The 15320-nt window shown below is 39.3% G+C and overlaps 1 protein-coding gene across 1 annotated transcript in view; it reads left to right on the top strand.

The window, feature by feature from the left end:
• Positions 1-15320, top strand: part of mmp24 (matrix metallopeptidase 24) — a 51430-nt gene that overhangs the window by 15884 nt on the left and 20226 nt on the right. Inside the window, exons 3-6 of the mRNA XM_062416348.1 lie at positions 3162-3261; positions 3543-3747; positions 11866-12027; positions 14473-14687. Of these exons, the coding sequence (XP_062272332.1) occupies positions 3162-3261; positions 3543-3747; positions 11866-12027; positions 14473-14687 (682 nt within the window). The remainder of the gene's footprint in view (positions 1-3161; positions 3262-3542; positions 3748-11865; positions 12028-14472; positions 14688-15320) is intronic.

Below are 15320 nucleotides of genomic sequence, written 5' to 3'. Positions count from 1 at the left end.
ATCATAATACTGAAACACTAAGCTTCACTGAGAATCCAATAATTATAAATAGCTATAAATAAAACACACAGAGAAAAAAAGACATTTATGCATATATCAAACTTGAATGAAGAATAAAATGAAATGCTGCCTATGTAACTTATGATACCAATATATCTGTGATAGACCCATATCAGCCAATTATGTCAGCTGATTGATAAATTGGTCTGGCTCTATTGCTTGGTTTGAGTGACAGCTACCATCTAGTTGCTGTAGTAACAGTGAGGTGGAGCAGCGATGCAGTTCAGCTAACGTGAATGTGGACATATTTCCTCATTCAGAGGAGGAGTGGTGCATGTAGCATTAACCTAACAGTGGACTTTGTTTCCTGTTTCCAACCAAGAGCCAAAAAAGCGTAACTGCAATCAAGTTGAGTCGTGTTTTTAGCTCTTTATTTCATCTGTAAGACCCAAAAGTTATCCTTATAAATGGCTTATAAATTACTTACACATATTAGTAAATTATTTATTAATCTTTTAATAAAGCCATTTATTAATGCTTATAAACCATTTACAAAGGGTGGCTTATCAGAGAGTTCCTGTTTTAAATTCCTCCTACCCTCTTGGTTTCCCAAAATGGTTATTTGATACAAAAACACAATAAAATTGTAGTGAAAACATGCTTGAATTGATTTTTCTCCTCTCAGTTCAAAACCTGCTTTATGTATCTCACGAGGAGTTGTTTACATTGCAATTCGGAGCACAGCCTGTCAGCAAAAGGCTTAAATTCAGTTGTGCTTTACTTTAAGAGAGTGTGGCACTCTGAGATTAGCTGAGACAGCACCGACTCTTTCCAACACAATACAACCTGTAAAGTAATTCCCTGTGACTCTACAACAGCCTCTTCATATTTCATGTTTAGCAGTCAACAAAAGAGAAAACACAAAAGGCAAAAAGAACAATATGATTGTTTAAATTGAGTTGTATATCTCCTTTTAAGGACAATTTTCCTCTAAACATCTCATTCAGACTCTCTGTATCTTCCTTTTTTTTGTTATTCCAGTCGTGTTTTATATTCACTCCCATCACAGCTCACCTGTACATATCCGCTCCCAGCGTGAAACTACAGAAAGTGCACTACACATTTCCACTTCTTAGCCAGATGAATTTATTTATTCACATCAGGAAGCTGCTGTGCGCTCGTGTATAAAAGTTGTATCACGACAATCCTGTGATTTACTTTCATAATGTATTTTTCTACATGGGAACAAAGCATTTCCCCCCCTGCTGCTCTTGTCCGAGCTTTTCTTTTTCCACCTCCTCCAACTCCCTCTACCCCCCACCTCTCTGCCTCAGACAATCACTCCATCTGTCCTCTCACACCCCTCTCCCTCCTCCTCCTCCTCGTTTCTCTCGTATTCTCTGGCACGGTCAGAAAGTGATACCAGAGGTTTTAAAAGCTTCTCTTTTTTTTCTTCTTTTAAAAGATGCTAGATGAAAGTGTTTAGTGACAGTGAAGTGACATACAAAACATGTAATGATATACCTTCACCCTCTCTCACAGCTGAATAGATATGGATGGCACGTCTCCTCTCCTGCAATTACTCTATAATGACCTTTCTGCCTCATTCGTCTCTTATTGCTGCACATGCATCACCCGACGGAGGGAAAAGGTTTAACTGTGCCGCTGCTGCGACACTTTCTGAGTACCAAACCTAAAGAATTGGAATATACTGAATATATCTCACAAAATATTACTAAAAATGCAGGTTGGGATAGATTAATGATCACCGAAAATAAAATAAGTGGAGAAATCTGAATTTAACATTGAGTATGGTTTGAAGCATCTGCTTTTATAATCTGCATTTAGTAAATTTGAGGGATCCTGGTGGCTCACTGGTTAATTGGTTTAACTCCATTTCCAGGAAAGGAGTAACCTGAACTTTACTCCCTGTAGTGTGTTGAGTGGTCAAAGCAGCTGTAATCAATACATTTATATTAACGATGGATCACATGACTTGCCAACATACTTGTGTGGTATGGACAGCAGTTTCGGTCAGTCCATCATTTTGGTTCATATTGAAATATCTCAACAATTATTGGATGGATTTACATGAAACCTGGTTCAAACATCCATGTTCCTCATCATCGTCAACTTTTAATGATTTTCTCCTAGATGATTTTAATGGAGACTCTCATTTTCAATGATGCCGAGACGTGAAGATTTAAAAGGTGTAAAAACAAATCAAATAACAGAAATACAAAAATCTCAAATTCCTAATTAAAACAATTACTTTCAAAAACTGAAATATTTAAGATTATATTTCTAAAGTGTCCCAATATTAATCAGGCAATCAATACTTAAAGTTTTTAAGTCCTGTTCCTGGTTTCTGTGTCCATGTCTTAAACGCAGACATCAGGCATGTTCTAGACATATGACAATCAGAGATCTGCATGCACAGATGCATGAACACAAACTGCTGTGTAATGTTTATTCTGAAGCCTTTAAAAGTAATCCGTTGCTTGATCGTATTTCACTGACAGCAAGAACACGCCACCACAGAAACTTCTATCATTTTCAGTCTGAATACAGCTGAGGAGTTCTTGGATGTTATAGAACAAGAAAAAGTAGCATGTGACGGCTTATTGAGTATCGGGATACAGCACATACATACACTACATGAAACAATCGTCCTTCCTGTCTTTCTTGTACTTTTACAGTTGGCATCCTTGTTGTTGGCGCACAGTCCTCAAATTTTGGGCTGCAGACCCTCTCAGACGTGGGCAGATGACGACATATTACGTTGGCATGTTCCTTCACTGTCACATGGAAGTGGACAGTATGACCTGGTCTTTAAAATAAACTGTATTTTCATCTAGTGCCACCAGCAGGGCAAAATTTCACAAACACAACAATAGTGTAAATATGTGTATACGGTTATGATACAATTCTAACAGTGATTCTTGGAAAGGCGTTCATATCGTTGCTCTTGTTTGTATGTAAGAAGTGACACAAATTGTTGTCTAACAAATCAAATAAGAGAGTTTGAAGGAGGGGCTTTCCCAAATTCCAGCATCAGAATAGAGAGTTTCCAGAGCAGCTTACTTCTGTTTTTTAGTCTTTAGTCTCGTTCACATTCTGTGTATATTTGTAAGTAAAGCTCTGTTGTTTCTTTCTTGCAGCATTTCTAACTTCACCCCTAAAGTGGGAGAGAAGGACACCCAGAGAGCGATCCGACAAGCCTTCAATGTGTGGCAGACCGTCACTCCGCTCTCCTTCCAGGTCAGAGATGATTACATGTCACATACATTTCAGCTTCACATTATCAGGGCAGCAAATAACAATAACTTTCATTATCAATCTGCCAATGATTGTTGCTTTTATCATTTCTTAGAGGCCACATTGTTGTCTTCAGTTGTTTTGTCTGACTAACAGTTGGTGTCAAATATAAGATTTTGTTCCACAATTTAAAAAGAACCTTAATATAATTCACAGTTTTCTCATTTTGTAGGAGTTTTTTCTTTTTTCTTTACTACGCTCTGCTCCTCTCTTATGCCGTTCAGGAGGTGCCGTACTCGGAAATCAAAAGCGAGGGGAAGGAGGCTGACATCATGATCTTCTTTGCCTCCGGTTTCCATGGTGACAGCTCTCCTTTTGATGGTGAGGGGGGTTTCCTGGCCCACGCGTACTTCCCTGGCGCCGGCATCGGAGGAGACACACACTTTGACTCTGACGAGCCGTGGACGCTGGGCAACGCCAACCATGACGGTGAGGCGTTATAAAAGTTTCTGCTTTTTTTCCTTCAGTTAAATTTGAATGAATGAATTAGATTCTGCTGTCCTCCGTCAAATGGAGAACTTCATTCAGACTGTTAATATAACTAGAGGTTATATTATATCTCTCACAGAGTTCATATCTGTGATTTTTATCCACTCACCACACTTCAACTGTAAATAAACTGTAAATAAATAAAAGAGAGTGAAATAACGAGCAGTTTGTGGACAAGTGAAATGGTGGAAAAGCTGATTGATCTGTAAAGAGAACAAACGTCTCTTCAACATCAAATCAAAGACCAGAACCTGAAGTTAGCCTCTTTTATAAACCTTACACCTTATCACTAGTTACAGTCCACATTACCAGCGATTCATGATCTCACCCAAAAAAACTCACCTTTTTTCCTTTCTTGTTCTTCTGTTTGAGAGTTTCCAGCACAAACTGCAGCATATATTAAACCATTTATGTATTTGTACAAGCGACTGGTTGTCATCCATGTTTGTTTTGGTACAAAAACATGCAATCGTATGGTTCTTGCAGGATTTGTAGGGTCGTCTTTCTCCAGAACTCCAGTGGGTTGACAGCAGTGGAGTGTGGGATTACTCTGTCATAAGGTTTATGCTCCTTCTGACTGTTAAAGACTAAAACATTTGGTGCCAGTTAATTGAAACAGTCTTTATGTGTGGTCTGTCTAGTCTTTGTAGGTTTCAGCTTGTCAACAGGTGTGTGTTTATATTCTTGACATTTCAAGTTCTATATGTATATTCTGGGGCTCTACTGAAATTTTTTTTACATGATTTCCAGTTAAAAACTCCTTCTACTGGTCCTTTATGCAGCCCCTCAGTTCAGCCTCTGTCTGAAACCATTTTAGCTCCTGTCTCTTTAAAGCCTTTTTTGACCTTGTCAGCTTCTTATGCCTGAATGTTGTTCATGTAAACAAACTGACTGACTTTTACGAAATACCACCTGATTAAATGATTGTTCATTTTTTGCGTGAATGTATTTAGAAAAGAAATGCTTTAACTGTGAAGATATCCTCAGTCGTCACTCCCTTATCTCTGAGCACTGTGCTATTTAGTCATTGGATGAAAAATGGAGGAGGAAAAAAAAGACTTTGTAGTTTTTTTTCCCCGTCTATTTTTTTTTCTCTTCTTCTATCTCCGTTTGACAAATGACTTATGCCAGATTCCCTCTGCTTGAATAACTAACGTGTTGATAGAGGGAGTGAGAGATGAAGAGAGAGAGAGAGGGAGTGATAGAGGGGGGAGAGCTTAGCAGAGAGAAGAGAATTAGCTTTGACAGAGGAGCTCTAAATTTGCTGTACCACATTACAAGCAGTGTGTGAGTCTCACTCCAGTATGAACTGTTCCAGGAAATATGTAGCCGCTCAGGATGCTTGTATGTTAATGCATCATGGAGTCAATATATACAGCTTATACTCATCAGTTAATCATCTGTAAGTGTCGGTATATGTGTGTTTGCGCACATATGTGGTTGCTGAGTTGCTCTTGCACACACCGTCACGAGCAGCTCTTTATCTCTAAAATCCCTCCACACACACACAGTAATTGAAAGATTAGAGACAAGATAGTGACACGGCAAAGTTCTCAGACGCTGTTAAAAACTAATTTGTGGTATCAGCTTCAGAAGGGCGTCAGGAGGACAAACGGGCCACATTTTCACCTCAGCTTAAAACCTGCTTTTTTCTTCTTTCTGCCACAATTAAGGGACAGTTTTGTTTTTAACTTGTTAACACCTGGAGGAGAGACACAAGAGACTGAAACAGTTGAATATGAAACATTTGACCTGCAGATTACCTGAAAAACTGTGTGCAGGTGTACCGAGGAGAACTGCTGCTGTTTTAAAGACAAAGCTGCTCACTACTAATACTGATTTAATTCAAGTTAATTGATGAATAAAAACTATTCATGTCAGTATTTTTGAAAGCATCCTCACTTCTGTTGCCTAAAACATTTGCACAGTACTGTATGTATATTTGTTCTTATAAATACTCAACATTATTACTAATGGTTATTCCTTCAATATAACCTCCCGACCATTTTTAGAAATGTATGCCTCCATCCAGTTAGAGTACAATCCAGCTGCCGTTGATCATCATTTGCGATGTGAAAACATCTGAATCAGATTTCCACACAGCCATAGTAATAAAAAAGTTTGTGTCCTGGTTTTAGTTCAGTTTTAAAATCTGAGTTCAGCACAGAGTCTCTCTCCTGAAACTCTCCTCCGCTGACGGCGCTGTCAGTCTGCTCTGTGTCACGCTAATGTTTTTAGGTCATTTAGAGACAAGACTGTCACCCTGTGTTACTCTGTGTACAATGACACAGTTAAAAAGAGGCAGTCAGTGTTTACATGTACCAGGTAACCAGGTTACTCAGCGAAACCAGGTCAAGTGGGGTAACTGGGGAATGTGTCTTCATGCACTGTAACCTGGTTACTGTCTGAATATACATGCAACAGATTAGTAACTAGATTTTAAATAATTAGTGATAGAAGATTCTGCTTTTTATAATTATATAATTATATTTATTTATTTATTTATTCTTTGCATGCGTATGTTGGAGCACACTGACAGTGCAGTGAGAAACGGACGATTAAAGGATTCATGGATTCATTGAATTTTAATTGTAATTCCAGCCATGTAGATACATGAAAGAGAACAAAATACCATATTCAGGTGTTGGTGATTGTAGTAAAAAAAAAAAATTAAGTAAATATATACACACAAAAGCATGTCCTTCAGGGATATAATAAATAGTTAAAGTCATGATAAAAGCAGCAAGAAGCAGGAAAAGTGTTATTTATTTAGAGTTCTGCAGACTACTGTTTTGGTTTCTGTTGGACTTTGGAAAGAATTTGTTTTAAATACAAAGACACATCGCTCTCTCCCTTCATCCAGCTGCTCTGTGCTTTGTTTTCTCTGTCTGCAGTCTGTTGGTATGCACAGTTGTAAAAAGCTGATTAAAAACCCTGTTATACCTTTATAATATATATACCGTTATAAGCATCTGCTTGAAGCCAGGTTTCCCTAATCCCTTACACCGATTACAAAAAACAGGTTTCTCTTTGACATGTCAGTTAAGAAATCAGCTCAGTGTAGACCAGTTACAGGGTCGTCATGCAGTTAGTAATTCAGAAAACGAAATGTAGGTCAATTCAAGGGCTTCTCCACTGATTATTCAAACATTTGCAGTACAGCTGAGGTTGATAACAAAAAATAATGCAAATCACATATTCTTTCACATACTTCTTCCTCATACAGTCTGGTAATTGTTACAGTTGCTGTTTTTCACAAAGGTGTTCATGTTTTATTTTCCCTTCTTTGTTTTTTTCCCCTTCCAACAAGCTCATAATCCCACAAGAATGATGAATAATGCCGCCTTAAATCCAGGTCATGACATTCGTCTCATCCCTGCTGCTGTAAGCAAAGTGCTGTTGCAGACATTAAGATCAATGAATAGTTTGTCATGTTTATGTATAAACAGCTTGACTCTGTTTGCTCTCTAGTAAGCCCAAAAATGCAGAAGCTGAAGATAAACAAGAGGAAAGAACATAATCCTTGAAAAGGGCAGAGAGAGACTCACACTGCCAGTGTCCAGAATGAAACATTACCCATCTGTAAGTGTTTGAATTCTGGGTCTCAAATGACCTCTCCCTAAACCTCAAATGCCATAAAAAAATGTGTCTTTGGTGGATAAATTGCTAAAGATTGCCTTCCACACTGGCTGGTAACATTTGAAGTCTCTGACATTTCAGTTTCACATTTTTAAAACAAGTGTGGGTCAGACTTTGCCCCTATACACACTTAAACTCATACAAAGTCTTTATCCTGGTTGTCTGCTGTCAGGAGGCAAAGCTACATTCCTACAATGTACCACATACTTTACATAGCTGCTATTTTTACTGGCATATTTAAATCTGAACCCTTATGTCCATTGTGTTTTGTTCAACTGAAGAACTAAACAAAAAAGCTGTGAAAACTCCCTAAAACTTTTAATTTTTCAGCTGCTTCTTTTTGGCAGTGCAGTCCACCATTTGTTTTCATGATTTACAGACTTCATCCGTTGTAGAAGTGACGGAGCAAGAGCTGAATAAATCTGTTCTTGTCCGCTAATTAAAAGAACATTTCACACAGGAACAGTTTCTAGACGTGGGTTTGAAAAAAGGGAGGTCGGTTAACAAGATGACAAAAAAAATGAACTGCATATGAATGATTTTGGCTGGAAAGAACATTTTGGCAGTTCATTTTTTGTACTTTACCAGTGTGGTGGAAATTGTCTGAAAATACTTGACACAAATAATAAATAATACACCAAACACTGCTGAGTTGAGGATTAAACAGTTATTATTGTACAATAAGTAGATAATGACACAAAGCAAAGCATCCCTCTGTCTCACTATACAAAGACAAACGTACCTCTTTTATAATGTTTTAAGACAAAGAAAATGTCAGTGATTGGTCAAACAAACCCTGCTCTGACTCTTCGTTGCTCTTCATCGACTCCGAACTGATGTCAGATTGATTTTACATGCCTGCAAACATATCTTATACACACTCACTTGGCTCTTAATTAGGTACACCTGTGCAGTCTAATTCAGATCAAGATACTTTATTTGTCACACATACAGTTGTACAGTGAAATTCAGTCTCTGATTTTAACCCATCCTAAGTACTAGGAGCAGTGGCAGCCATTGTACAGCACCCAGGGACCAACTCCAGATCCGTCATGGACACTGACAGGAGAATTAATCATCACAAACCCATGCAAGCACAGAGAACTCCACACAGAAAGGCCCTGCCCCAGCTGGGTATCGAACCCAAGACCTTCTTGCTGTGAGGCAACAGTGCTTACCACCGAGCACTCAAGGTGATAATTCTACTTGATGTTTATTATTGAGGTCCATCACCCACTATAGTTGGTGATCGTGGTTTATTAGGGTGCATTATATTGAATGGTGTTCCTAATATTTTGTCCATTCCATTAACATACTTGAGGGGGGCAAAATATTAGGAACATCGGTCAATATAATTCATCCCAGTACACCACCACCACTCAGTACGACCTCAATAATAAACATACAGTGGAATTATCACCTTTTTTTGACAATGTCAACAAAAATTGGCAATGTATAAACTTAAAAAATGTAGAATATTGCACAGGTGTTCCTAACGAGGAGGCATACATTTACATACATTTACTAGGGCTGTCAAAGTTAATAACGCGTTAACGCAAATTCATTATAACTGCGTTAATTTTTTTTAACGTGCGATTAACGCGTGCAGGTTGGGTTTGAGCCTGTAGTTTAGAAATAAGGAAGCGATGCAGCAGTAACGTTTTGGATAACAAGCAGACATGGAGAAAGAAAAGAGTCTTATGAACGTCAGATTCAGCTCCAAAGCCAGATGTTCTATCCACAAGACCAAATTAATCTTATTAATAGTGATTAAATATTTTAATCATTTGACAACATTTACATACACGTCACACAACGGTCAAACATCCCCGTGACACAGGAAGTTTGGGCCTTTAGCCATAAATTATTTGCTGGCTTCTCACTACGTCCTGCCTTATTTGGAGCCAGGAATCTGAAGAACCACCAGACCCTTTAATGTAATGAATGAGAGTGTTCCTCAGGACACACACAATTACAGGGTCAAAGCAGTGGTCATACATTCACCATCATATCTATTAAAATGATAGACCAACCATTTTTTTCTTCTTGACTTTTACACCAGTACTTAGCAGATAAGCCAGAAAGTTAATTTCAGTTGCCACTTATACAGATTTGTGCTAAAAATGAACGTTTCAGCGGGACTACCACCCGAGTGGAACCTAGCAGACTCTGTGGACATGTCAAACTGGGATTACTTGAGAGACAGTTTTCATCGCAGCTATATCAAACACCATCTTTATCACTGGTGCGCAGACAACTGCAGGGGAGAACATGATAGAAGAAGCCGTTATCGTCGCCGAGGGGAGCCAAGTCAGACTATAGACCAACCACAAGGGGAGAGGCAGACAGAGAGAGAGAGCCTGCTGGGAATTCCCTCAAGACGTTGTACATGAAGTGTACGTCTTGTGCTGTAAAATCATCTTTATCTTTTCCTGCGACATGGAAGAAAGGGATGCGCAGGGAGAGGAGAGATAAAGGCTGGGAGGGAGGAGGAGGAGAGCAGCAGTGACAGAGAGAGATAATAAAAAAGGAGGCAGAGGAGGAGAGGGATGACAGGAACGGCAGCATACAGAAGAGTGTCTGTATGTGAAGGTGTGTGAAAAGAGAAGAGCTAAATCTGAGAGGCACAAGTACAGAGCAAAATAAACAGATTAATAAATCAGTGTTAAACCAATATCAATTTTTCTGGTGCAGCAATATCCAGTTCTTTTTATCTACTCTTGGTCATTCCACCACTTTGATACAAACCGTAACCTTTATATAAAGATGGACATAGCAAGGTGTGTCGTCACCTATTGGTATAAAAACTGGATACAGGTCATAAAGATGCCCCCCAGTCATTCCTATGAACGTTGCTCAGAACGTTGCTCAGTGGTGTTTGAAGCATGAAAGTTACCTGGATGTTGGTCATGCTTCCTGATCATTGGGTCCATAGAGCATGCTCAGAGGTGACCGAGCCAGTTCTGTTTGTCCCTCCGCTCACTTTGAATGTGGATAAAATAATTTAACTGTGGGGCTCTTATAGATTTTCCAAATGTTACCGGACTGAATGGATCAATGTCTGATAATAACGCAAGTTTTTTCAATCAGAAACATTTATTCACCACTTTATAGATGCTCCTTTTACAATTGTGTGTGGAGAAAAATGCTTCTTGGATCACTGAGCATCATGTGATAGGCCCAATTATACAGTTTGGCCACTATGTCAAACTGACTTCACAACTTTGCACCGTTCTCAGGGGCTTATGGTCAGTGCTTTTCTTTTTTTTAAATTTAATTTTATGGCTTTTGTGCCTTTATTTAATCAGTGGATGGTAGAGAGGCTGATAGGAAACGGAGAGAGAGAGAGGGGAATGACCTGCAGCAAAGGTCCCTTGCTGGAATCGAACCAGGCTGCCTTTATATGGCATGCGCCCTAACCACTCAGCTACCCAGGTGCCCCGGGGCCATCCCTTTCATATTTCAGATGTGATTCAGCTGTAACATGTATGGATGGATTTGAGAAGTTGACATTTGGAGTAAAGAAGGAGAAAAATAAGTGAAATCCCACTACTATAGTTAGTTTACGTTGAAGCTTCCTGAAGCTGACCAATCAGAACAGAAAGGTCTTATTCGGAGGACATATTTTAGCAAACATTTTAGCTTCATTAAGATACATCTGTCACAGCAAAATGAAATTCATAACATTTTTCTAAAGTTTGCACCGAGCATGGAATATGAAAACACGGGTATTTAATTTGAAATCGTTTTTTCTTCAGCTGTAACATTCAAAACATTATTTATACATTTACAGATTATCATTTTAAAATCTCATTTCATGTAAATTACAAATTTTACAGAACGTGGCAGCAAACAGTTTGCCCTTGGCTTAAGTAGTAATCAAGCCTCAGCATTTGAAGAGCTGGACACACAAAGCTTCAGGTCTATGAGATGGTTCTCTCTCTCTCTCTCTCTCTCCCTCTCTCTCTCTCTCTCTCTCTCTCTCTCTCTCTCTCTCTCTCTCTCTCTCTCTCTCTCTCTCTCTCTCTCTCTCTCTCTCTCTCGTTTAACACAAATTCTTCTTTGATATGAGACTCTTGTTTCACCGCCGATGACTCAACAGCATCACAGACTAACTATAGCTCATTTTTGCAGTGCATTTGACGCTGTGTCTTTGGTCTTTTCCATTGTGTTTACATCGGGGAGGCTTTGTTCCGGCTCAGACAAGAGGGACATGTTGAAGGGTTTTTTGGTAGCCTAATGTATGTTTTTTTTCTTTTCTTAAGCTGAACAAAAAAAAGAACAAAGTGTCTCTTGTTTTCTGTTTAATAACCTGATTTCTGCTGTGAAATAATCTTAAAAAGCCCTTCTCTTTCCCTCTCCTCCTCCTCCTCCTTGATCCTCCTCATCAGTTTGTTTTTTCTCGCTCTCTCTCTCCAGGTAATGATTTGTTCCTGGTGGCGGTCCATGAGTTGGGTCACGCGTTGGGTTTGGAGCACTCCAACGATCCCAGCGCTATCATGGCTCCTTTCTACCAGTACATGGACACACATAACTTCAAACTGCCTCTGGACGACCTGCAGGGCATACAGAAAATCTACGGTAAGGATTCAAACAGTATCCAAGAACATATTTCCACCATTTTGAAGATAACTATTATTCAGGAAACCTTCATCAGAGTAATATTCTTTTTAAGTAGTCATAATTATACTGATACTAGAAGGGCACTGCTTATGTTTCCATGCATGAGATGGTTTTTACACCTCATGTTTACAATCTGCCAACTTTTTGAAGACGTATATAAAAATTCTCAAGTCAAAATCCAGCCTGCTCAGACTTTTCGTTACTTCTAGTTCCTCATTAAAGCTGCAGTTGGTAACTTTGAGGAGAGAGAGGACTTAGCATCAAATTTGAAAAAGTACAACTTTCAGATCCCTCCCCCTCCCTCTCCGCTGCACTCCTGCTCTGCCTCCAAAGTCCCTCCCCCAGAAGAAGCTGATGTGCGCGCGACGGCATGCGACCGTGTATGCTGTTGTTGGTAACGGAGGTATCGTAGTTTTGTCCTCGCTGATGGTTGTTGCTGCGCCATTACTTTCTCTACGCTCCTGAAGCCGCTCTCCCGAGCTGAGGAGGAAGGGGGAGGGGGCTGTGTGCGTGAGCAGTGATTGACAGCTGTCAGACACCATCCTGGCTCTGATTGGTTCTTTTTGTCCGGTCGCGTTGGATTCTAGCAATTTGCCAATTTGCAGTAGGAGCAGTAGATGGGGCTAAATGAGCCTGTTTTTTTTTTTTTTTTTTTTTTTTACAGATTACTAGTTTCATGTAATGCTGTCTTTACATAGTGACAGTCTTAGCAAATATGACAAAAAGTTACTTTTGTAAGACTTACCAACTGCAGCTTTAAACTGCCGTCAGTTTGGTTGCACATGCCCACAAATGGCCATCGCTCCGTATCAATGGTTGTTAAAGTTATTTTGGGTCGTACATTGGGGGGGACCCTTAAAGAGACAGGAGCTAAAACGGCCTGTTTCAGACAGAGGCTGAACTGAGGAGCTGCATAAAGGACCAGTAGAAGATAAATAATAGAATATAAATAAAGAATATAAGTAAAGCTGGAAATGTGCATGATACATCACCTTTAAGGATTATTACTTTAAATTTTGGCTTCGCCTGCTGTGAAACTTGACGGCCTGAACGCTTGACTTCACTTGAGCCCTGAAAGCAAAAGCAAGAACACACCTTGAATATTAATTATTAATCATAAAGCCCAGAGTGCGTCTGAATTATGAAGAACTGTTATCCAGTGTCCAGCAGCAGAACATCGACTAGGTGAATATATATTAATCGTAATCTGTGTGAGGCTGATAATTGATAATAAACAGTGCTGGATAACCTTTCCCTGGAAAGAGAAACATTTTTAAAAACTATGGTCTGTTGTTTCGTGTCGACACCAGGGACACTTTGTTCCATCTCAGAGAAGATACGATTTCAGTAAACTGTGTTTTTGTTTTTTTTACTAAAACAGAACAAAGAAGAGCGACGGCCTGTCAGCAGCCGACACATTTCCTGACACGCTTTCTTTCTCCTCTGAAATAATCATGACAGCTTCTGTTGTAATGTAGTGTAACATTTATTGTCAGAGGCAAGAAAATGAAAGTCTTTCCAAGAACATTAATCATTTCATTTGTATTGATAACTGTGCAGAATCTGTTGCATTTATTCATCTGACAGCTTTTTTCTGCAGTTATATTGGTTTAGTTTTCTGTGAGGTTCATAGCAGGAAGGTTATCTTTTTCCTTCAGAATAAAAGAAGGATCTTAACTTTAAAGGTCATGACACACGGGTGACATTTTGAGTCAACGTCGGAAGGGAAAACTTCCGAAACAGTGCGGTCAACAGTATTTTTCCACTGTGCTTGTGTTCAGTGTGGATAACAAAGCCTGTTATTTTATCTGCTGTGAGTTCATCCTTTTTGCCTCGCTGCTCTGTCTCTCAGGCACCTGAAAATACCAACCATCCACTCTCAGTGAAGGGCTTTATTTCAAAATGCTGGTGTGCAGGTTTCTATTCATCCAACAAAAATAGCAGCAAGCTTTGTGAGGATAGATTTATTGTTCTTCTTGTAATATAGGCTGCAGGAATGGGCTGTAATTGTCTTTTATATATAAATCATTTACAATTAAAGCCTGTTGTTTGTGGCTTCAGAAGAAAATTATTGGTGCGTCATACAATGGAAACACAAACTCTGGCTGCGCTTCCCCTTTTTATCTGTCTAGCTTCAGCACTGTGCTCTGTACTCAGCAAGAAATGATTGCACCTGAAAATGAATCACAGAAAAATTACTCATGTTGTCGATCTGTTCGTGTGGCGTCTCTGAAGATGTTACATAAAAAGTCGTGTTTACACAACTAAAATCAGTCAATAACAGTGTGACTCATGTTGTTGTGGATCTTTGTGTTCCCAACCAAACTGAATCGCCTCATATAACCAGAAAAACAAAGAGAAATAAATCCCCACAGTGGAATGATTCATGTGTTTTTCCACCAGGAATCCCCACAGCCATGCTGGAGCCCACCAGGCCGTTACCCACCTTACCTTCTCGGCGGACGCACTCCACCTCTGAACGCAAGCATGACCGTCATTCTCGACCGGCGCGTCCGCCCGGTGACCGGCCCGCGCTGCCCGGAAACGGCAAACCCAACATCTGTGACGGCAACTTTAACACCGTGGCCTTCTTCAGACGAGAGATGTTCGTCTTCAAGGTAAGCGGAGACACACAGTCTTGAAAGTCATCCATCTGTACCGATTGATTACTGATAGATTATGAGACATTGGACCTCATGCAAGAAGCCATATATGAACACACTCCATCTTATTTTCATTCGTCTACGATTTGTTCTTATTTTGTTAGTACTCACTGATTTCTGGGATTCACTGATGTTTTCTTGTTTTTGCTCTTCTCTTTGGTAAGACACGATTTGACCGAGATAAGAAAAAAACATTTTCACTGTTCACAACTAAAGGATAGCATAAGTTTTACATTTGAGGAAAATAAAAAATATGCAGCATGAATATCAGTTAAGAAAAGTTAGATTATGTTTCAGAGTAATTAATACAACTGGATTATTGAATTTGTGGCTCAATGAACCCCTGAGCACTGATTCAAAACAACTGGAAACAATAGAGCTGTGTCATTTTTTGAAGGTGAAGCAGGACTCTCAGGTGCAGCTCTTGGTTCAGTATTTAATCAATGAAAACAATGACAAAAAATATTTGCCAATGACCCCTTTCACCCCGAAAACGAGACAAAAAATAAATGAAGGGTAACCTTTTGACAATGAGTGCTATGACGACATGTTTTACAAAACAAATTAAAGCATCATTAAGATGGATGA

This window comes from Scomber scombrus, chromosome 3, assembly GCF_963691925.1.
Source record: "Scomber scombrus chromosome 3, fScoSco1.1, whole genome shotgun sequence".
NCBI lineage: Eukaryota > Metazoa > Chordata > Actinopteri > Scombriformes > Scombridae > Scomber > Scomber scombrus.
Note: the sequence above shows the minus strand (reverse complement) of the source record. Positions and strands in the feature narration are given on the sequence as shown.